The following is a 25,350-nucleotide window of genomic DNA, read 5'->3' as shown; positions in this document are numbered from 1 at the left end:
AAAAGGCGGTCCTCTAGGCCTTTTAAAATAAAAATGGAGTCATTACCTCTCATTGGCTGAGTAAATTTTGTGGTGGAAGATTTCACAAACACTTACAGGTCTGTTTAAAAAAAATAGTTTAAAAAATGTGACACGCATTCGCTGAGCTGTGATGAATGTTGGTCATATTTTATTTCATACAATGATTTCCTATAATAATGTATTACACAATTTTTTTCTGATGAAGGTATTTCAAGAATAATAATAATTCCACACTATGGCCACTAGATGGAGCTGGAAATTAAAAAATTACAACCAGAATTTATCACGGCTCCCATATCATGCCCTTTTGTCCAACAAATTTTTAGTAAATAGACCCCTTTGTTTACTATGTCAGACATGGTCTTGTACAAAGAACTGAAGTATTATTCTCATGCAGTTATGAGTACAGTAGACATTGAAGGACATAAGTGAATTAAACCAACAATATTTAAACCAGCCATTGATTTAAACAGAAAATACCAAATTTGGGCACTAGATGGCACTAAGTATCATTGGAAATTAGCTCCATCTAGTGGCCAAACAGGGAATTTTCCATTTTAAATCAATGGAAAACATTCGACCAACAAATTGCCCAATAACATTCATTCTTTACCCCCGTTCGCACTGAAGGAATAGACATGCGCTTTCACTGGGGGGGGGTATTCCTATGGACATTTTTTATGAATAGACCCCTAAATGTCAGGAGAAAATTGTTTTAAAGATGGGAAATATGTAGAAGCTTAAAGAATAGACCTCCTAGCAATGTTATTACCAGGCTGCAGCTAGGGGGAGCTCTAATGTTTAGAGTGTGATCACAGGAGAGTGATCCCATCTAGCTCACATTGTCCCTTTCACTGCCAGAGCTATTTTTGCATTATTTTGGCACACATGTTAACATTTTGGGCCTGAAGATTAGTTAAAACCCCCAAACATATATTTTCTGCCAGCAGAGGCCCCGGAGAACAAAATGGGGGGTAGTTCCAATTTTTTATGTCAGATGATATCAACTCAACGCATTATCAACGGTAAATATCAGCAAGAAGTACAAAAAAGTTGATTTTAGGGTACACAAACACGATATATTAATAAACCTTCGCATACATTTATTTATTAGTATACGTTTATTAATATTTAAAGTGGAGTTCCACCTAAAAGTGGAACGTCTGCTTATATGCTCCCCTCCCCCCTCCAGTGCCCTCAGGGGAAGAGGGGGGACCTGTTCTCGACAGGTCCCCTTCCCCACTACCAGGAGCCCTTCTCTCAGAGGTTCGGCCCCCCTCCTCCTTTTGTCCCGCCGCCGTGCCAATAAGAAAGCGCAGCGCGTATACGCGGTAGGGAACCAGCTGTGAAGCTGAAAGGCTTCACTCTGCCAGGTTCCCTTGCCAGGAACGTCGCACGGCAGCACCCGGGATGCGATCCGAAGATCGACTGGGGTGCCGACATCACGAGGTCCCTGGACAGGTAAGTGCCCAAATATTAAAAGTCAGCAGCTACAGTATTTGTATTTTTTTTTAACCCAGGCTGGACCTTTTCTTTAACCACTTCATTACCGACGTATTGTAAAATGACGTCCACAGATGGGATCTCCCATCCTGGGTGGACGTCATATGATGGCCTGGGCTTCCCGGCCGTCTAAGGGGCGCGCGTGTGCGCCCGCCGCGTTGCTCGGGACCCGGAGCGTGTGCCCGGCGGCCGCGATGTCCACCGGGCACCCGCGATTGCCGGTTAACCGGGCAGGACCGTGGATCTGTGTGTGTAAACACGCAGACCCACGTCCTGTCAGTTGAGAGGAGACCGATCTGTGTTCCCAGTACAGAGGAACACCGATCGGTCTCCTCCCCTTGTGCGTCCCCTCCCCCTACAGTTATAATCACTCCTCTAGGAAACATTTAACCCTTCGTCTCCCCCTAGTGGTTAACCCCTTCCCTGCCTGTCACATTTATACAGTAATCAATGCAATTTTATAGCATTGATCGCTGTATAAATGTGAATGGTCCCAAAAATGTGTCAAAAGTGTCCGCCATAATGTCGCAGTCACAAAAAAAAAAATTGCGATCGCCGCTATTACTAGTAAACTATTACTAGTCAAATAAATAAATACCTTTTTATAAAAAAATGCCATAAATCTATCCCGTATTTTCTAGACGCTATAACTTTTGCGCAAACCAATCAATATACGCTTATTACGATTTTTTTGGGGAACATTCAATCTTCTGAAGGTCATCTCAACAATCAGACTCAGATTGATGATGTGTCCCTTGCACCAGAGCAGGACCACCAATGTCCACTCCAGACCCTCAATCTAAACGTAAAGGGGGAAAAGCATGCATGGTCCCTCCCCCCTGAACCATACCAGGCCACATGCCTTCATTCCTTGTGACATCAATGGTTCCTAGAGACACTGAGGTGGCTTCCTTGGGAACCAGTGATAGCTGGATGCTGGTATATACAGAAGCAGTAGGAATACCGCTTCTACATATGATTTTTGGATCCCATTGAACAGGGGTCTAAATGGGCTAATGTTCATGCAAACAGCATTGGTTCAGACAGAGCCGTCAGCTCATCCCTGGATGTCAGTTGTTACTGAGAGACATAAATTGTTTACTGCTCAGGGAACCCCTAGAAACCTTTTGGAGGAACCCTGGCTGAGAAAGGCTGGACTAGGCAGAAATATATTTCTATCCCCCTTGGTAGGATTGGAGATGACCCCATCTATAAGGATATAGAGTACATACACACACAGCACAAGACTGTGTTCTCACAACGAGACGTTTCTCGGGGCTGCAGTTCCCATGAGCTCCACAAGGTGATCTCACTTCTACCCAGACAATAAGTCTCTATGGAAGACAGGAAGTGATGTCAGCTACAGACAGGAAGTGATGTCAGGTATAAATAAGAAGTTCCAGGTGAGTCGGAAATAAGTAGGAAGAAGAGGAGACGTTGCTGGGGGTAGTAGTAGAGGAGGTAATAAGATCTTATTTTCTATTCAAGACCAGTAACCCCCCCGTCATGTCCGTCCTTTTCCTCCATAGTCACTGTGACGTCTTTTATTTATTTTTATACAGGATTTATATAGTGCCAACAGTTTGCTCAGCACTTTACAAAATAAATGCCGATAGTACAGTTCAAATACAGTTTGGTACAAGAGGCAAATGCTCGTTAGAGCTTACAAGCTAAGAGGGAGGGTCAAGTGATACTAAAAGGTAACAACCGTGGGCTATTAGAGTATTATGCCCCGTACACACGAGCGCAATGTCCTACAGAAAAAGTCAGACGGGAGCATTTCATCGTATATTCCGATCGTGTGTAGGCCCCATGGGACTTATTACTTTGAAAATTCTGACAGACCTAGAAAGACAACATGTTCTAAATATTTCAGGCGGAACCAATTCCTATTGGGAAAACCGCTCGTCTGTATGCTGTTCCGACGGACCAAAAACGACGCATGCTCTGAAGCAAGTACGAGACGGAAGCTATTGGCTACTGGCTATTGAACTCCCCTTTTCTAGTTCCATCGTACGTGTTGTACATCACTCATAGTTGCCAACATTGTAAAAAAAAAATGTGGGACACTTTTGTGGCTGTAGGCGGAGCTGTCCAATAATTAGGGGGCGGGGCATTCACCAGCAGGCGTGGCCTATCAAAAATAGACAAGTGCGGCGCGCGAAGCGCGCGGCGCCGAAAAATGGGCGTGGTTTACACGAAATTGTGGGCGTGGCTTAAATGGGCGTGGCTCTAGAGGGTGTGGTTAGAGTCTGAAATGAATGAGGGATGGAGAGGGGGGGAGAGGGGGAGAGAGAGGGAAATGACGGGACAGCAGCCCCAGATCCTACACAATAAAAATATGTGTATTCTAGAAAGTTTAACAATCAGCAGATAAAGATACTCCAAACACCTGGTGTTAATGCTTCAATCATCCCGGCACCATGGTTGTTATGGTGTCAGGATGATTGAAGCGCATTATTTCTATTATTACATTGTAATATAAAATGAAATCATTCAACTCACCATAATGCAGAATCAGTGGGATCCCTGAGCGTGTCACCTGCCACGTCGCATGCCACCAGCCGTCCGTCCTTGCTTCAGATGTCCGAGCAGAGTCCGTCCTTGCATCAGGTGCCCCCAGCGGAGCCCCCCTCACACCAGGAGTCCCCGGCGGAGCCCCCCTCACATCAGAAGTCCCCAGCGGAGCCCCCCTCACATCAAGAGTCCCCAGCGGAGCCCCCCTCACATCAGGAGTCCCCGGCGGAGCCCCCCTCACACCAGGAGTCCCCAGCGGAGCCCCCCTCACACCAGGAGTCCCCGGCGGAGCCCCCCTCACACCAGGAGTCCCCCGCGGAGCCCCCCTCACATCAGAAGTCCCCAGTGGAGCCCCCCTCACATCAGAAGTCCCCAGCGGAGCCCCCCTCACACCAGGAGTCCCCGGCGGAGCCCCCCTCACATCAGAAGTCCCCAGTGGAGCCCCCCTCACATCAGAAGTCCCCAGCGGAGCCCCCCTCACATCAAAAGTCCCCGGCGGAGCCCCCCCTCACATCAGGAGTCCCCGGCGGAGCCCCCCCTCACATCAGGAGTCCCCGGCGGAGCCCCCCCTCACATCAGGAGTCCCCGGCGGAGCCCCCCCTCACATCAGGAGTCCCCGGCGGAGCCCCCCCTCACATCAGGAGTCCCCGGCGGAGCCCCCCCTCACATCAGGAGTCCCCGGCGGAGCTCCCCCTCACATCAGGTGTCCCCAGTGCCCCCGCCTCACATCAGGTGTCCCCAGTGCCCCCCCTCACATCAGGTGTCCCCAGTGCCCCCCCACTCACATCAGGTGTCCCCAGTGCCCCCCCCACTCACATCAGGTGTCCCCAGTGCCCCCCCTCACATCAGGTGTCCCCCCCTCACATCAGGTGTCCCCAGTGCCCCCCCCACTCACATCAGGTGTCCCCCCCTCACATCAGGTGTCCCCAGTGCCCCCCCACTCACATCAGGTGTCCCCCCCTCACATCAGGTGTCCCCAGTGCCCCCCCCACTCACATCAGGTGTCCCCAGTGCCCCCCCCACTCACATCAGGTGTCCCCCCCTCACATCAGGTGTCCCCAGTGCCCTCCCCCCCTCACATCAGGTGTCCCCAGTGCCCCCCCCACTCACATCAGGTGTCCCCAGTGCCCCCCCCTCACATCAGGTGTCCCCCCCTCACATCAGGTGTCCCCAGTGCCCCCCCCTCACATCAGGTGTCCCCCCCTCACATCAGGTGTCCCCAGTGCCCCCCCCCTCACATCAGGTGTCCCCCCCTCACATCAGGTGTCCCCAGTGCCCCCCCCCACTCACATCAGGTGTCCCCAATGCCCCCCCACTCACATCAGGTGTCCCCAGTGCCCCCCCCACTCACATCAGGTGTCCCCTGTGCCCCCCCCACTCACATCGTGTCCCACAGCGGTGCGCGCGCTCAACCCCCCACCTAGAACCCCCGCCCCTTTCCATAACAGACTGGCAGCGGGGCGGGGGGTAGGCGAGGCGGAGCGGGCCGAGGCGGGGCGGGCCGAGGCAGGCCGAGGCGGAGCGGGGCGGGCCGAGGCGGAGCGGGGCAGGGGGTGGGCGGCGACGCAGAAGCTTCGTCTAGCCCCCCCCCCAGCCGTCTTCCTGAACTCCAACAAAATGGCGGCCGGCGGAGACAATGTCTCCGCCGGCCGCCGACCTCTAGCGGCGGCGGCGGCGGTTTCAAAAACCGGAACCGAATTTTTCGGGACATTTCCCGGGACGCCACAAATCCGGGAATGAAGTCCAAGTCCCGGGAATGTCCCGGGAAATTCGGGACAGTTGGCAGCTATGCATCACTGCATTCTTGACGGTCGGACTTTGGTGTGATCGTATGTACGCAAGACAATTTCAGCGGAATTCCGTTGGAACTCCGTCGGAAAAACCTTCAGAGTTTATTCCGGCGGGAAAACCGGTCGTGTGCACAGGGCATTAGTAGGAGGGTAGGATTCTTCAACCACTTGTCTACCAGACACTTTCACCCCCTTCTTGCCCAGACCAATTTTCATCTTTCAACGCTGTTGCACTTTGAATGACAATTGCGCGGTGGTGCAAAACTCTGTACCCATATGAATTTTTTTTTTGCACACAAATAGAGCTTTCTTTTGGTGTTATCACTGCTGGGTTTTTAATTTTTTGCTAAAAAATGAAAAAAATTATGTTTTGAGAAAAAAATGTTTTCTTAGTTTCTGTCAGAAAAATTAGTAAATAAGTAATTTTTCTCCTTCACTGATGGGCACTGATAGGTGGTACTTATGGGCACTGATAGACACTGTTAGGTGGTACTAATGGGCAATGATACAGTAGGTGGTACTGATGAGGCAGCACTGATACTGATAGACAGCACCCATGGGCAATGATAGGTGACACTGCTGGTTGGCACTGAAAGGCAACACTGACTTGCATCACAAATGGGCACTGACTGCCATCACTGTTGGGGCTGCACTGATAATCAGTGCCCTAATTACTTGTACAGTCTCCCCTGTGAGGAGATGCCGCTGATCGGTTTTCCTCTCCTCACATGCTGTCATTTATTACTTTACATCCTCTCTCTGACTATTGATGCCTACTGTTGCGGTTTATAACGTGGTCCCCCTTTTAGGAATAGCTGCTTGGCTATGGCATGCTGTTCTATAGCCAACCAGCGTAACCGATTACTAGCCTCATTTAGGCTGACATATATCGGTACAGCTCGCAGAGACCTCCTGACCACCTGTCCGAGCTCCTTGTGACCTTAACATTGCTGAGATCCATTTATTGTTGATTATGATGTTGTTATTTTAGGAAGTTGTTTCAGTTTCAGAGACTGTTCACTGAGCTCCCAACCAGTCCTCGAACACCTCCTATTTTTTCTGCAAGGAGTCTCTTGGACTACTTTTTTGTTGTCCTTGACAGTGTAACGATACCTACACTCGTTGGACACCTCTTACTTTAATACCTGTAACACAGAGTTTTGTGTTTTGGGGGGACATGGACTTGAATCCAAAGTAATATTACTTCCAGGGTGCCCAGGCATACAGCTCACAACGAGCACCGTTCCTCCAAATGCCAGGGCCCATAATCGGTCGGCAAGAGGCTGGCATTCAGTCCCCTCCAATAGCCTCTGTCCCGGCTAGGTCTGTCACAATACCCCTCCCACTGAAACGCCTGAAACCATTCTCCACTTACTCCATCTACTTGGCTTCTTCTAACCCCCCCCCCCCCTCACAAGCCCCACCTCCTATTTTCCTCCCCCCTCCTTAGAGGAACGTCTACTTACTGACACCTTAGTAGAGTCCTTACCCAGGCAACAATGGTTTCCTTGAACGCCTTATCCCTTAACGTTCAAGGCCTTAACTCCCCTGTTAAACGCACCAAGGAATTCTGCTCCTTTGCTTCTCTTTCAACACATATTGTTTGTTTAACGGAGACCCACATCTCAACTACCTCAACACCCAAATACTTCGGCCCCCAATAACCACAAGTTTATACTGCTTCAGCCTCTACAAAAACCAAAGATGTGTTATCATCACCTTTCACCGCACCACCCCACCCCATTCACACTACTGGCGAAGATTAGAGACTCAGAAGGCCGCTACCTTATCCTAACTGGTCACCACCTGGACCGCTAAGTCAAAATGCCCCTAATAAGAAACCACTTTCCTTTCCTTCCCACTTGTTCTCTATGATAGCCTCCCATAAGTGAGGTACACTTCTTCTTTGTGGTGACTCAAATCAAGTAATATATCCATATTTGGATAACTCTCCAGTGCCGCACACTACGCATCACCTCTCTTTTCACCAACTCTTGCAGCAACACTTCTTGCTCGACTCCTGGAGGGAACAACACCCCACAAAGAAGCATTATACCCACTACTCCCACCCACACAAACTATTCTTCCGAATAGACCCCATTCTCATCAATGTCAGCTCATCCCCACTTGTTCTAGCTTCAACTATCATACCTTGCCCCTGGTCTGAACATAATGCGGTTGTTACCTCTTTCTTTTCCCTGGTCCCTAGACAAAACCATCAATCCTGGACCATCAATGACAGTATACTAGCCAATCCAGCCCATCGCCTAATAATAGAAGCAGCTATCAAAGACTACATATCTAACAACCTCCTCACAGACACTTCCCCTCAAACTTTCTGGGAAGCCCAAAAAAATAAGGGGGGTATGCATTAGCCAAGCATTGTACCTCCGTAAGGAGAAACACCTTCCCCATAAACATCTCGAGGAAGTCTTCTATAAGGCCTCTTCGGCAATTCAAGACTCAACCTCAAACAAGCGTGACTATGAGAAGGCGCACCTTTTTCCATTAGGGGTGCGCGGTCCATTCCGGGGGAGTCCTGTTTCCTGTGAATCCCGGATCCCTTTTTTATTTCGTCCAGCAGCCTTTTCTTTGAGATAGAGCCTGTTATTTCACCTTGAAGGTTATCAGTTCTTACATTTGTATTAAGTTCACCCTCGCTTTAGGTCTACTTGTCTCACTATACCAATGTTAATCACACTGTAATGACCTTATTATCGGCTGTTGCCGACTTTATATTTTTGTACTGTTATTATCTTCAATAAACAGTCTTTAAAATGAAAAAAAAAGAGAAGGCACAGCTCAAACTGGACCTCTTCCTGACAGAATCCATTGAAAAACGCATCCACAGACCTCAACATACCTTCTATATGAAATTGAACAAGCCTGATACATTTCTTGCCCTGCAATTTCACCAGGCTGACTACACCCCTAAATTGGTTCATCTGAAGCTGTCTAAAGATTTGTACACCAGTAATCCTCTGAAGGTACCCCAGAAATTCCAAAAAAAGACCCTCTAGCCAGTTTGACCAAACTCAACTAGATGACCTCCTTTCATCCGTTCATCTTCTCTCCCTTACTACTGTCCACCAGGAAGCCATAGAACAGCCTATCACAACAGAGCAAATCCAACTTGCCATCAAAATTTGGAAACTGCACAATTGTCCGGCATGGTTTCTCGGCGACATGCTTCTTGCCCCTCTCCTAACAGAGGCCTTAAATTCCCTACTAAGCGACTGCTCCTTAGGCCTGGAATCCCTAACTGCATCCTTCTCAATGATCCCCAAACCCAACACGGATGATACTACATGGTCCAACTACAGACCAATTCACATTCTCAATCTTGACATAAAGCTACTAGCCAAAGTCCTCTCCACCCGCCTTAACCCTATTATAGTCTCCCTCATACATAGGAATCAAAAAGGTTTATTTCCCTCCCGCCAAGCAGGACACAACATCCGTAGAGCAACACTCCTGGCCCATCTTGCTCGGACCCATCGCACCCCAACCTGTTTTATCTCACTAGATATATGCAAGGCGTTTGATACGCTCTCTTGGCCCTACCTCCACTTCATTCTACATCGATGGGGGTTTGGTACTTACTTTCTACACTGGATCTCAGCCCTATACCAGAATCCCAGAGCCTACATCACATACTCTGGTTTCCGCTCAGATTTCATCCTGATCGAGTGAGGTAACCTCCAAGGTTGCCCTTTTTCCCCACTCCTATTCGCTCTGGCTATTGAACCCCTGGCCCTTCTCATTCGATCTAATCCCAACATCCAAGGCCTGGAACTCGGTAGCTATCAACACAAACTATGCCTATTTGCGGATGATGGTCTTCCTAACCTCCTCTATAATCTCTGCCCCTAACCAATGGGACACCCTCTCCAAATTTAAGTGCGTATCAGGCCTACAGGTAAAAGCCACAAAAGTCGACGGCTTTGAATATTTCCCTATCACCACCCCTAGTAACCAGTTTATCTATCTGAATTTCTCCTGTTTCCTAGACAAAGCCAAATTTGAAAGGAAATTCCAATACCTATAATTTAATAGTTATTATTTAAAATTTTCGGATTTTTGTTCTTATTTTCGAAATTCTAACTTTTCCGAAATTACGAATTTATTCTATATTAATGAATTTCAATCACAACGAGTGACCCCTCAACGGGAAAAACACACAACCAAATGAAGCAAAGACGAACACATTTTTCGACAGTGCACATGTCTAACGTTTCCTTTGGCCGTTTCTTCTATTCCCTACCTGGGCATCAAATTCACTGCTAACCAAATTCACTGCTAACCCTAGCAACTGGACATGTGCACTGACAAAAAATTTGTTCATTTTCTTTTTCGTTTCATTCGTTTTTTGCTTTTTTCGTAAATTCGAAAATCTGAAAAAAAGAAAGAAAATCAGTAAAATTCAAAAGATCCACACGGCAAGGCACGGCCCCTTACTGTTAATACTCATTTTTAAATGTTCTTTACAATTTATCATTGGCTTATGTTATATACTTTGAGCCTCTCTGAACTGCTCTTCTACAAAAATAATGGAAATGTGAAGAAGTCCAATTCCTGTGAAGGTCCTAAAAAGGACCAATATGAGTCCGCCACCAAATAGTAGCTAAATCAAAGATGGAATACACTGGCACTGGCACTGTCCGACAATGAGTGCATCAAAACAAAGATGGTGCATCTTCAACCAAAAAACAGGGGAATTATATCTACTCTTACCGGAACAGGTAGACCTGAATGTCAGCGACAACGAGTCATAAAGACAAAGATGCCGAGGATTGGCAGATCAACGAGACTCCAAGGAACCAAGGACCTCCAAACACAACTCCAAAGGGTGTTGCAGACAGCCACCAAACTATACCTCGGATGTTGAAAACACCAGGGCTGGAACTTAGGCACAGAAGGTTGAACTGGACCACAAAGGAACTCTCGTCCGGTAGTTTATGCAAAGAAAAAATGCCTCCATAAAGTGTAGGTCAAAAAAGTGGGATTTTTTATTTCTAAAAACCAGCATACATAAATAGGAATAAAAATTGTGATCACAGAGTAAAAATGAGGGGCAATGTGAGAAGCAGAAAGCTAAGCCAGATGCGTTTCATCCCAAAGGACTTCAACTGGGGTATACTCAAGTTGAAGTCCTTTTGGGACGAAACACATTGGTTCCTTGGAGTCTCGTTGATCTGCCGATCCTCGGCATCTTTGCCTTTATGACTCGTTGTCGCTGACATTTGGGTCCACCTGTTCCGGTAAGAGTAGATATACTTCCCCTGTTTTTTGGTTGAAGATACACCATCTTTGATGCCCTCATTGCCGGACAGTGCCAGTGTTTGGTGGCGGACTCATATTGGTCCTTTTTAGGACCTTCACAGGCATTGGACGACTTCACATTTCCATTATTTTTGTATGATTGATTTCCGTATTTTTCACTCACATATGCATATGTGTTTATTCTTTAGCGCTACAATTTATACCATTCACTTTTTGGCATTCTTGTCACATGTGTTTATGTAGCAGCTTTTTCACTTCGTTTTAGAGTTAGCGCAGTAATATCTTCATTTACATTTTGCTACTTTATAAATGTAAAACACGAAAAATAAAAATGGAGTCCTTACCTTTCATTGGCTGAGAACATTTTGTGGTGGAAGATTTCACAACCACTTACAGGTCTGTTTTAAAAAAAATTATTCAACTAATGTGAGACGCATTTGAACGTTGGTCGTGTTTTATGTCATGCAATCATTTCCTATGATCATTGGCTCCATCCAGTGGTCATAATTCGGTATTGGACTATTTTTTCTAAAGAAGGTATTTCAGGAATAATTCCTGAATAGGCCACTAGATGGAGCTGACCATCACTGGAAATCACTGTATTTATTAAATTACAGTCCTATTCTTCCAACAATTTTTTTGTAAATAGACCCCTTTGTTTACTATGTCAGGCATGGTTTCATACAAATAACTTGGGTATCATTCTCATAAATGTATGAGTCCACCAGACCGATGTTTCTCAACCGTTTCCCAGGCAGGTCCATATTACGAGCTCATCACTTCTTCAAGACCAACTCAATTACGCCCTTCCCAACTCTCCGTGACACCCATAAACTCCCCCCCTCAGAACTCTTCCACTACCTACAAATCAAACACTTCTACGCACCATGTACACCCCCTGATTCCATTCACTCAAATCACACACCCTTTGAATGAGCTTGCAAGTCTGACCCCCATAGGCAGGGTCTAATCTCTGACTTATATGACCAACTCCTATTATATCCCGCACCGTCACCCCCGGAATATGTGAATAAAGGGAAAGAGATCTCAAGCTTACCCTTGAACCAGCCGACTGGTCAAATATCTGGCTGGCAACTAAATCAGCCTCACCCAACAATGCAGCCCTAGATATCAACTATAAGGTGCTCAACAGATGGTACCCGGTCCCCGCCAGGATCTCAAGATTTTTTTCTCCAATGCCCTGCGCACCGCTTTCGTGGCTGTCAAACCCCAGGAACTCACGTTCATATCTGGTGGGGCTACCCCATTGTGCAAGCATTCTGGACCAAAGTGTTTCAACTTCTATCAACTCTTTTTGAGACACCCATAGCCCCAGACCCGACCGTGGCTCTCCTGAACAACAAACATTGGCTGTAACACACAGCCAATTCCAACTCTTATTCATTTTCACCACTGCAGCAAAAAAACCATTGCAAGACATGAAAACGGTGGCGGCTGGTGCTCGATATTTTTTTTGAAGGGGGGGGGTGGCAAACAAACCTACACCCTCACTCGCATACCTGCCACCCCCACGTTAGAAGGAGGGGAAGGCAGCGATTGGACGGTGGGCCTTGATTGGAGGTGGTATGGGCTCCTGGAAGCTGCCCCTGGTTTCTTACTTGCACTAGCACATGCTCCCCCTGCCTGGACGGGAAGGCGGCCATGAATGTCCTTATCTTAGGAGGTGGATCTGGTAGGGCTCCTGGAAGCTCCACCTGCTGCAGCTTGCCGAGGGAAGGGCTGGCCGTTGCTTTTCTTCCCGGCCGAACAGGAAGTGGGTCCTGAGACTTGATTGGCCAGGAGTCCTAAGACTCCCTGGCCAAACGGGTCTCAGGACCCGCTTCCTGATTGGCCGGGAGGAGAAGCAGGAAGACATTAGCGAATAATAATTTGCTAATGTCCTGAGACTTGAACTAACCATTAATTTAAACAGAAAATACCACATTTGGCCACTAGATGGCACTAAGTATCATAGGGATGTAGCACCATTTAGTGGCCAAAAGTGGTATTTTCCATCTTAAATCAATGGAAAATATTCGACCAGCAAATAGCCTAATAACATTCATTCTTCGCCCCCGTTCATACAGAAGGAATGTACGTACGCTTTCACTGGGGGAATGGCTTTGCAATTTTTTTATGAATAGACCCCTAAATGTCAGGAGACAATAATATAAAGATGGGAAGTATGTAGCAGCTCAATGAATAGACCTCCTAGCAATGTTATTACCAGGCTGCAGCTAGGGGGAGCTCTAATGTAGAGTGTGATCATAGGAGAGTGATCCCATCTAGCTCACAGTGAGTAGATGAAGCAAGTACCGGAGCAGTATTCTCACCAACTGGGGACAGTGAAGAATTGGGAAACTTCAGCATGTATCAAGCCAGGGACCCAGCCAGTGGAGGTGATGCTTGCAGAGCAGCCTTGTGTGTCAAACCAGGGACCGAGCAGGCCAGTTGGGTGAAGCTTGAGAGGTATCTGGAGTTCTAAGCTAGGGACCCAGCAGAGAAGTGGGGGTGACGCTTGAGGAAGATACCACTGTGAAGATTGGAGGAGCTCAAGGGATTCAATGGCAGTGAATCATCTAGTCTAGTGAGAGACTGGGTGCTCAGAGGGCTGAAGAACTACAAGAAGTGATTGTAGTGGAAGTGAAAGAACTGTTACGTTTTTGGGTTTAGGAACTATAAAAGACTGTTGCCATAGGAGACAGCATTTCTGCACATGCAGATGTGACATCTTACTGGATGCCTTTCCCTGCATGGCTGTCCTCCTGTTGAAGTCTCAGAGTCTGTAAATTGCGCTTGCAACTACTTAAGGATGTCCTGGCCTTCTCCCTCAAAAGTTTGTTAAGAGAAATAAACTCTCTTTTGCATTCAAGAAGTGTCTGGCGACCAATAACTTAATCTACTTTGCTCCCACCATGCCTCACAACCCACCATATACAGAAGGATGTCAGCTGTCTCTGGCTTGGAGATTCCCATTAGACCAAAGGAGGCCTGAGACCTTGCTACAGCAGGTTGGCATGGGTTCCAACAACTAGAACACACTGCCATCTTGGATTTCCATGGGACCAGTAAAATAAGGCAAGTGGGGAGTGAAGAACTACATCGGGAGTGTGAGCTTTTATGCTGAATTACTTCTTTGGGAAGCACCGATTTGATAAGAAGTGGTAAGTTCCCATATGGCGATCTGTGCATATTAGGGAGGGACAAGCATGCCCCCCCATTTCCCCCTGAACCATACCAGGCCAGAACAGGGGGGAACAAGCATGTGCTCCCCCCCTTCAAACCATACCAGGCCAAAAGCATTCAACAGGGAGAGGCAAGCTCCCCCCCCCCAACCATACCAGGCTACATGCCCTCAACAGGGAGGGAAAAGCATGTCCCCCCAGAACCATATCACGCCACATGTCCTCAACGGGGAAGGACAAGCATGCAGCCTCCCTTAACCATATCAGGCTACATGCCCTCAACAGGGAGAGACAAGCATGTGCCCCCCCCCCCCGAACCATACCAGGCCACATGCCCTCAACAGGGAGGGAAAAGCATGTCCCCCCCGAACCATATCACGCCACATGTCCTCAACGGGGAAGGACAAGCATGCAGCCTCCCTTAACCATATCAGGCTACATGCCCTCAACAGGGAGAGACAAGCATGTGCCCCCCCCCCCCGAACCATACCAGGCCACATGCCCTCAACAGGGAGGGAAAAGCATGTCCCCCCCAAACCATATCACGCCACATGTCCTCAACAGGGAGGGACAAGCATGTGCCCCACCCCTGAACCTTACCAGGCCACATACCCTCAACAGGGAGGGACAAGCATGTGCCCTGCCGAACCATACTAGGCCACATGCCCTCAACATAAGGGGAATGCCTTTTTAAGAGGTCCCTCTTGGCAAACCACCATGACCCCATATTGATGAGGACAAGGACCTCATCCTCACAACACTGGCAAGTGGATGTGGTGGTCAGTGCGCATGGGGCTTATCGGAATCTTGAAGCCCCCCACTAATTATAAGGGGGCCCTCAGATACCCCCCCCACACACACACACACACGCATGAGTATGGGGTACTCATTCATTTAAAAAAATTAACCTAGAAATAAGGACACTCTTTAAAAATAAAAGTTTCCCAAAAATGTCCCTCGTAAATCCAATGTCAATCACATCGCCAATAGACATGTGCACCGTCAATAAATTTGTTTAGTTTTGTTCCGTTTCGTATAAGAATTAAGTCGTATTTCGTAATTTGTTTCCGAAATTTCGTACGAAATACAAATTTTCGTTAGGTTCGTTAGCTTTTCGTAACAATTACGAATGTTCGTTAAGATGAATTTATCATTATGAGGGGCTGTGCTGACTTCCTGGGCTTTTAACTTTTAGGTTCTGTAACTTTTCGTAACAATTACGAATGTTCGTTAGGAATTTGGATCCGAAATTCGTAAACGAAATTTCGTATTTTGCACAAAATTCAGAAACATAGCAATTCGTATTTCGGATCCTCCAGAATGTACGAATTTACAGACATTCTTACGAATTTTCGATTTGTACGAAACGAATGTCTAATCGCTAACAAAAAAAAAAAAAAACGAAGCACACACGACCTATCCTGATGGTACACTTACCCGAATGACAGCTTCCTGAGCTATCCTCAGCTGTGGTGACATCATTGACCAAATATGGCCACATTTGGTCAAAGCTATTCCCAAAAATTGGCCAGTGGCCATATTTAGTCAGTGATGTTACTGGTATCTCCGCCTCTTTGCCTAAAAGGGGTGGAGATTCCCTGAGAGGTCGGTGGTATCTAAGGACACCGTGTGTGCTTTCTTGGGAACCAGTAATAGCGGGATGCTGTCGTATGCAGAAGCCGATTCTATATTTGATTTTCAGCTCCCATCAAACAGGGGTTAGAACAGCGTAATGTTCTGGCGTTCATTCACACAGCCAAAACTAGGTTCAGACCGAGCCATCAGCTCATCCCTAGATGGCAATTGTTACTGAGAAGCAGAAATTGTTCATTACCCGAAACCCTAGAAACCTTTGGAGGTAGTCTGGCTGTGAAAGGCTGGACTAGGCAGTAAAATATTTCTATCCCCCTTGGTGGGAGTGGAGATGACCCCATCTATAAGGATATACGGTACATACACACACAGCACAAGGCCGTGTTCACACTACGAGTTCTCAGGGTTGCAGTTTCTCTGAGCTCCACAAGGTGGTGATCTTACATCTATCCAGAAAGGAAGTCTATATGGAAGACAGGAAGTGATGTCAGGTACAGACAGGAAGTTCTGGGTCAGAGGTGTGTTCCTGGAGGAAGTATAGAGACATTGCTGGAAGTGGCAGTAGAGGAGGTAATAAGATCTTATTTTTTATTTACACCCAGTAACCCCCCGTCATGTTCCGTCCTCTTCCTCCATAGTCACTGTGATGTCTCTTATCTCCAGCAGATGATGATACACACATATATAGTGTGGAAACTTATATTAACCCCTCCAGGGTAAGACCACTCCCCCACTTATGGGGCTGGAACATTCTCTTAATTTTGGAGATAAATTCTAGTAATATGTTCCTCTAAACAAACAGCACTGACAATAAATGGACAAGACAATGACCATCCTGACCATACATGGCCTACAAAGGGCAATTATTACTCTACACAGGCAGCCAATGGGCAATCATTACAATATGCAGCCAACACAATGATGGAGTGCAGGGGTCAGGAGTATGGAGCATAGAGCCTCTTACATTGCTGGTCAGGAGGAAGAAAACATTCCCCATCCCGCCATGAAGAGTACGTTCCATCATTGTGTCAGAGGGAGGAAAATACTGAGGGTTCTGAGGGAAGTAGAGGAGCTGAAAGGCCTCTGAAGGGGTACTGAGGATGCAGGGCTATGGGGGTAGTGGAGTTGAAGGGCTCTGGGCTCTTGATAGGATTGGTGGGCAGCAGGTCTTGGAGGGATGAGGTTATTGGGCTCAGGGGGACTCTATGGTAGGGGAGAGGGGGGACTCTTGATCTATGATGGTCCTTCCCCCGTGACTTTACTGTTCCAACCTCCTTACAGAACTCCTGCCAGGAGAAGAAGGCAACCTTCACCTTCTTACTACCTCACTGGTCATGTAATATATTTGTGAAATTAAGAAAGGAAGTCCTTCGCCCCATGGTGGGCACTCGTTCTTAGAGGAGGCCTGTTTGTGCAGTACTGCCTAATGAGTGGCCAGGGGTCAGTGTTGTGCATTGGGGGCTGGGACCGTACAATACCTTCCTATAAAACAGGCTCTGGCAGTGATCGTTGCTGGAACTCAGAGCTCCAGGAACCAACTGCCACTCTGTACAATGTCCTGGATACTAAAGTATACTTGGCAACAATAAGAGCAAACCCCTCACCCCTGCTGTCTTCCTCCTACCCACACAGGGCTACCATTGGAGGGAAGAGAACAGAATCCTCCCCCGCTCTAAACAGTTCAAAAAAACAATGTGTCAATGTTCTTAAATGTACAACAACCCTCCTAATACCCCCCTAACATCAACATCCTATTATTGTGTGACCAATACCATCCAAATAATTCTTACTTTCCTTTCCCAAAGATATCCATCTACAAGGATACCTGTATAGATCAAATGACGGGACGAATGAGGATGGAGGTGGACTGGAGTCATATAACTGAGAAGATACTAAACCTCACCCTGGAGATCATCTACCTGCTGACCGGAGAGGTGAGGAGGATTCTGGGAGGTCACATGACATTATCTCTATTAATAAAACACAGACCTGACCGGAGAGGTGGGGAGGATTCTGGGAGGTCACATGACATCACTCTTATCTCTATTAATAAAACACAGACCTGACCGGAGAGGCGAGGAGGATTCTGGGAGGTCACATGACATCACTCTTATCTCTATTCATAAAACACAGACCTGACTGGAGAGGTGAGGAGGATTCTGGGAGGTCACATGACATCACTCTTATCTCTATTAATAAAACACAGACCTGACTGGAGAGGTGAGGAGGATTCTGGGAGGTCACATGACATCACTCTTATCTCTATTCATAAAACACAGACCTGACCGGAGAGGTGAGGAGGATTCTGGGAGGTCACATGACCTCACTCTATCTCTATTAATAAAACACAGACCTGACCGGAGAGGTGAGGAGGATTCTGGGAGGTCACATGACATCACTCTTATCTCTATTAATAAAACACAGACCTGACCGGAGAGGTGAGGAGAATTCTGGGATTCTAACATGATATTCCTATTGGTTTCTCAATACAGAATTTTCCTCTTCTGAAGTCTGGTAATCATATGACCATCACAGTGCCTCTATGTGACTCCCTAAAACCTGAGAGACACAACATGGAGAAGATTCTAGAAGTCACCAAGAAGATGATGGAGCTGCTGACAGGAGAGGTGAGCGGTGCCGGGAATTCTGGGACATTATCCAGTAACAGACAAGGGATGTGTCTGGATGGTGACTGTATCATTGTGTGTGTCAGGTTCCTATAAGGTGTCAGGATGTCACTGTCTATTTCTCCATGGAGGAGTGGGGGTATTTAGAAGGACACAAGGATCTCTACAAGGACGTCATGATGGACAATCAGCCGCCCCTCACATCACCGGGTAAGAGGAGACTTTATTGTAAAGGAGAGAGCAGTACGGAGGGTCCACCTAGATCCCCCATCATCTGATAAACACATAGAAACAATGTATTCAGTCAGCGTGTGTGTTTCCTACAGATGGATCCAGTAATGGGAACCCACCAGAGAGATGTCCTCATCCTCTGTATTCCCGGGATTCCACACAGGAAGGTCACACCATCCCTCACCATCATCAGGTAGATGAGGAACAATCACTGATAGTATCATTAGGATCTGTACATTATCTGCTTTCTTGCAATTTATATATTTTTTTTTATATATTCAGAGTGGAAATCTGAGAGATTCTAAAGTTGAGGTTAAAGAAGAGATTAAAGAGGAGGATGATGAGGATGGGGTGATGGAGGAATCTGTGAATCTAAAAGGACACACAGATCTGTACCAGGACACCATGGTGGAGTCATCCAGCTACAGGAACCCACCAGAGAGATGTCCCTGTCCTCTGTATTCCCGGGATTCCACACAGGAAGGTCACACCATCCCTCACTGTTACAAGGTTGGTAGTTTGGAGCATCTAGAACATGGTCTCATAGAGACAATCTGTCGATTTTATTTACAGTATGTGATAGCAGAAGATCTTTTTTATAACTTTTTGGTTTAGGGTGAAGATCTGATAGATATAGAATTTGAGGTTAAAGCAGAAGAAGAAGAGACGTATGTGAGGGATGATCAGCAGTCTATGGAGGAGGATGGAATAACGGGGACATTTATAGAGGAGGACACTCCTACAGAGATCAGCACAGGTGGGCCATTAACACTAAATACATTCCTCCACCCATACTGCTCACTGATTGGTCCAGAGTAGGGCGGGGACTGGGTGATATCAGCCTGTAATACCCTGGTCACTTTTTCTGAGCTGTGTTCCCCATCCTGTATTCCTGTATTTCTCTCAGATAATCTTCCTTCTCTGTGCTGCAGACACAATTTTTGTATCTAGACTGGATTTATGGAGATTCTGGGGTTCATCTGGCAGCAAAATGTTGATTTTCACCATAGGCGTTGCTTGACCTAATCACCTGGGGTATCTGTCTTGATTCTCCTGCCCCATGCCCGGGTATAGCAGTATCTCTGACATAACAAATCTCCTGGGTTTAATTGCTCTGTTGTTTGCTGGCTGTGCCGGGTGGAGGGATATGTCTGTATAGTCTCAGACCCAAGTCACTGAGTGCAGTCTCAGGAGATGGGAGGCAGCGGTGTGGGACCTCTGCAACTTGTCTCAAGTAAACATTTAGGCCACCACTGATTACTGAATACCAATATTATGAGTCCTGACTTTTACAGTTTACAATTTACATTGCAAATTATGTAGTCCAAAGCCCTGCACTCTACACTCTATATCATACATTACATACTCCTGACCCCTGCACTATATACACTATGTTGTACATTACATAATTCTGATACTATATAGTCCTATCTGTTGTATCTTACACAATATGTTGTACATTATATACTCCTGACCTCTGCACTATATACTCTATATTGTACAATCATACTCCTGACCCCTGCACTATATACTCTATATTGCACATTACATACCACTGACCCCTGCACTATATACTATATGTTGAACATTACATAATTCTGATACTATATAGTCCTATCTGTTGTATCTTATACAATATGTTGTACATTACATAGTCCTGACTTCCCCTCTCTCCCCTCTTCCCTCTGCTATATATACACATAATATGTATTCTCTTTTGTTACACCCATTTCCTACCAGCTGGACATTTTATATCGGATGATATGATTGGAGCACAGACTTTTACATGTTGATAATAATGTGATAACATCCTCACACTTTGGAACGTTAAACAGAAAGTGATAATGAGGGAGGAGTCAATAACCCAATGATGGTGGTCTTCAGGATCAGTCCAGTCTTCATCTTGGTTGTTCTCCCCCCATCCTCACTCTCTGACCTCTGGTGGGGCTCAGCCCCGCTGTTATTCATGACTAAATAATGGACTAGATAAGGAAGTGCAGGACTTCTTGTGTTGGGAAGATGGCAATAAGTGATAGAGGGGGAGGGGACACTCGTCCTATAATCCCCTCATCACTGTCACTCCTATAAAAGACAGTTCTCGTTGTTTCCTCACTCTCTGACTAAGGTCCATGAATAAAGAAATGAACTGGTAGGAGATCAGAGGACCCATTTACTAGTTACCTTGAGGGTGGAATTGTAAGATCCTCAGAGACAAAGCTGCCTGATATGGGCGGAGTCCTGGTTTAGGGGAACCAATCTGCTCATGTCTAGTAATAATCTTTGTATTTCTATTTTAGTAGATGGACGGGAGATGAGGAAAACCTCAGAGTATTGTCTCACTTTGTCTCCAGACTGTAAAGTAGAAGATGAGGACATCACACAGTATAGTCCAGGAGAAAACCCGACTACCTCAAATGTCCATCCGGCACCACACAGTGTAGATGGACCATCGTATTCCTCTTATCCTGAGGAACCTCAGACTGTGCGGGACGGTGCCGGACCATCGTATTCCTCTTATCCTGAGGAACCTCAGACTGTGCGGGACGGTGCCGGACCATCGTATTCCTCTTATCCTGAGGAACCTCAGACTGTGAGGGACAGTGCCGGACCATCGTATTCCTCTTATCCTGAGGAACCTCAGACTGTGCGGGACGGTGCCGGACCATCGTATTCCTCTTATCCTGAGGAACCTCAGACTGTGCGGGACGGTGCCGGACCATCGTATTCCTCTTATCCTGAGGAACCTCAGACTGTGAGGGACGGTGCCGTCCTTCCAACCGATAAGAGGTTTTCCTGTTTTGAGTGTGGGAAGTTTTTCACATGTAAATCCAGGCTTGTTACACATCAAAGATCTCACACGGGAGAAAAGCCAAATTCTTGTTCTGAGTGCGGGAAATGTTTTTCAGCTAAGTTCAGTCTTTACAGACATCAGAGATTGCACACAGGTGAGAAGCCGTTTCCCTGTACTGAGTGCGATAAATGTTTTGTAGAAAAATCAGACCTTGACAGACATCTGAGGTTTCACACAGGGGAGAAGCCATATTCCTGTCCTGAGTGTGGGAAATGCTTTATACAAAAATCACATCTTGACATACATCAGAGGTTGCACACGGGTGAGAAGCCGTATTCCTGTCCTGTGTGCGGGAAAAGTTTTTCAGCTAAGTCCAGTCTTAAAAATCATCAGAGATTGCACACGTTTGAGAAGCCGTATTTCTGTCCTGAATGCGGGAAATGTTTTTCAAGGATTTCAGATCTTTCCACACATCAGAGTTCGCACACGGGTGAGATGCCGTATTCCTGTTCCGAGTGCTGGAAATGTTTTGCACAAAAATCACAGCTTGTTGCACATCAAAGTTGTCACACAGGGGAAAAGCCATATTCTTGTTCTGAGTGTGGGAAATGTTTTTCACAGAAGTCCAGTCTTTCCTATCATCAGAAATTGCACACGGGTGAGAAGCCGTTTCTCTGTTCTGAATGCGGGAAATGTTTTGTACAAAAATCAGAACTTCTCAGACATCAGAGTTCTCACACATGGGAAAAGCCGCATTTCTGTCCTGAGTGCGGGGACTGTTTCTCTAGGAAGTCATATCTTTGCACACATCTGAGGTCTCACACGGGCGAGAAGCCGTATTCTTGCCCTGAGTGCGGGAAATATTTTTCACAGAAGTCCAATCTTAACACACATCAGAGATCTCACACGAGGGAGAAGCCGTATTCCTGTCCTGAGTGAGGGAATTGTTCCTCACTGAAGTCCTGTCTTCCTGTACATCAGGAGTCCCACACAACCCTGTGTGTCTTGAGTGCGGGAAATGTCTTGTATATGAATGTTGCTGGACATGTGGGGAAGAAGCACACCCTGATATACACCTCAGATATACTCCATGGCTGATCTTCATCATGTAAGAAACAGTTGATAAGGAGATCAGAGATCACCAAAGACATGGATGAAGTGTTGTACCGTGTTGGCCATTGATAGCAGGAGAAAATAAAAATGGAGTCATTACCTCTCATTGGCTGAGTACGTTTTGTGGTGTAAACTCACAAAACAAGAGGTCTGTTTTCTCAAGTCGTCTTTCAGGACGAAACGCGTTAACCCCACCACTTAAAAGGCGGTCCTCTAGGCCTTTGAAAATAAAAATGGAGTCATTACCTCTCATTGGCTGAGTACATTTTGTGGTGGAAGATTTCACAAACACTTTCAGGTCTCTTTCATTTCATACAATGATTTCCTATGATCATTGGCTCCATCTAATGGTCATAATACTGTATTGCACTGTTTTTTTCTGATGAAGGTATTTCCGGAATATTTCCCCTATATGGCCACTAGATGGAGCTGACCATCATAGGAAATCACTGTATTTATTAAATTACAGCCAGAATTTATCAGGGCTCGGCAAATGGTTGTCCCATTCATCCAACTATCTTTTTTGTAAATAGACCCTTTCTTTACTATGTCAGTCATGGTCTCCTACAAATACATGAAGTATCATTCTCATGTACTTATGAGTCCAGTATACATTGAAGGACATAAGTTAATTAAACCCACAATAGTAAACCAACCATTGATTTAAACAGAAAATACCACATTTGGCATCTAGATGGCACTGAGTATCATAGGGGTGTATTGCCATCTAGTGGCCAAAAGTGGTATTTTCCATTTTTAAATCAATGGAAAACATTCGGCCAGCAAATAGCCTAATAACATTGATTCTTCGCCCCCGTTCATACAGAAGGAATGGACATGCATTTCACTGGGGGAATGGCTACGCACATTTTTTATAAATAGACCCCCTAAATGTCAGAAGATGTTTATATAAAGATGGAAAATATGTAGCAGCTCAATGAATAGACCTCCTAGCAGTGTTATTACCAGGCTGCAGCTAGGGGGAGCTCTAATGTTTAGAGTGTGACCACTGGAGAGTGATCCCATCTGGCTCACATTATCCCTTTCACTGCCAGAGCTGTTTTTGCATTATTTTTGCACACATGTTAACATTTTGGGTCTGAAGATTAGTTAAAACTCCCAAACTTATATTTTCTGCCAGCAGAACAAAATGGAGGTAGTTCCAATTTTTAATGCCAGATGAGATTAGCTCAATGGTTTATCAACGGTAAATATCAGCAAGAAATACACTAAAGTTCATTTTAGGGCACACAGACACAATTTATTACCCAATTTTTCGGGTAGAATATAAAACACGAGGTTGTGCCGAGTAAATAGATACCCAACATGTCAAGCCTTAATATTGTGTGTGTCGGTGCACTGACGACAAACTTCAGTACCCAAATATTGCCCATAGGTGGCGCTTCAAAATCAGTTTAAAGTTCATTGTAAATTCATACACCATGGGTTATAGACACAAACCTTTAGGCGATTGGATGCAAGCTTTAGAGGACGTCCCCCTTGGGGCATCTCCCCTATAAAACAATAAAGAGAGGGCACCCCTGCCTAGGGCATTAGCATAACACACCATTTATTCATAAATAAAAGCTAATATTATACAAAAAACTGTCAACGGGCGAATCGAAAAACCAAGAAACGACTGTATCCAGATCAACAGCGCAAGTCCTATGATGCGGGAAGACCCTTTTTACGTCCAATATGGTTTACGCGTTTCAACCCCTCTTCTTCAGAGCCAAGACCAACAATGTCTGAAGCCTGGTTTGTATAGCATACTAATACACTGTATAGGAAACATAAGCCCCTCCCACACCATGGGGGTGGAGTCAGAAAGCAGAAAGTCCCATTATTTATTCATCAGACGTATTCATATTCAAATTTATACTTACAAACCATACTAGGCCACATGCCTTCAACAGGGAGGGACAAGTATGTGCCCCCCCCCCCCCAAACCATACCAGGCCACATGACCTCAACAGGGAGAGACAAGCATGAGCCCCCCCTCCCAAACCATATCAGACCACAAGCACTCAACAGGGAGAGACAAGCATGTGCCCCCCCCAAACCATACCAGGCCACATGCCCTCAACAAGGAGGGACAAGCATGCCCCCCCCCCCAAACCATACCAGGCCACATGACCTCAACAGGAAGAGACAAGCATGAGTCCCCCTCCCGAACCATACCAGACCACAAGCCCTCAACAGGAATTGACAAGCATGTGCCCCCCCAAACCATACCAGACCACAAGCCCTCAACAGGGAGGGGGGAGCATGTGCCCCCCTCCCTGAACTATACCAGGCCACATTCCCTCAACAGGGAGAGACAAGCATGCCCCCCTCCCATACCAGGCCACATGCCCTCAACATGGGGGGGTGCTTTTTTAGGAGGTCGCTCCTGGCAAACCTCCATGACCCCATAATTGATGAGGACGAGGGTCTCATCTTCACAACACTGGCAGGTGGATATAGGGGTCCGCTAGCCAGGGGCTTATCGGAATCTGGAAGCCCCTTTAATAATTAAGTGAGCCCTCAGATACCACCAGTATGAGGTACTCATTAATTAAACAAAAAAAGTTCTAACCTAGAAATAGACACCCAAAATCCTTTATTAACCACTTGCCGACCGCCCGCCATCGTTTGAGGGCAGCAGAATGGCTCCTCTGCGCAAATCGCCGTAGCTGTATGGTGGCCGCTTTAAG

At 46.4% G+C, this 25,350-nt stretch overlaps 1 protein-coding gene across 1 annotated transcript in view; it reads left to right on the top strand.

Moving 5' to 3' along the window:
- The window catches only part of LOC141106786 (uncharacterized), a 157,842-nt gene that overhangs the window by 108,630 nt on the left and 23,862 nt on the right, over positions 1-25,350 (top strand). Inside the window, exons 34-41 of the mRNA XM_073597714.1 lie at positions 16,394-16,462; positions 17,698-17,826; positions 18,385-18,519; positions 18,606-18,729; positions 18,846-18,943; positions 19,033-19,260; positions 19,366-19,507; positions 21,048-21,917. Coding sequence (XP_073453815.1) covers positions 16,394-16,462; positions 17,698-17,826; positions 18,385-18,519; positions 18,606-18,729; positions 18,846-18,943; positions 19,033-19,260; positions 19,366-19,507; positions 21,048-21,917 — 1,795 coding nt within the window. The remainder of the gene's footprint in view (positions 1-16,393; positions 16,463-17,697; positions 17,827-18,384; positions 18,520-18,605; positions 18,730-18,845; positions 18,944-19,032; positions 19,261-19,365; positions 19,508-21,047; positions 21,918-25,350) is intronic.

The sequence above is a fragment of the Aquarana catesbeiana genome, linkage group LG08 (genome assembly GCF_042186555.1).
Source record: "Aquarana catesbeiana isolate 2022-GZ linkage group LG08, ASM4218655v1, whole genome shotgun sequence".
Classification (NCBI taxonomy): Eukaryota; Metazoa; Chordata; class Amphibia; order Anura; family Ranidae; genus Aquarana; species Aquarana catesbeiana.
This window is presented reverse-complemented; position numbering and strand designations above follow the sequence as displayed.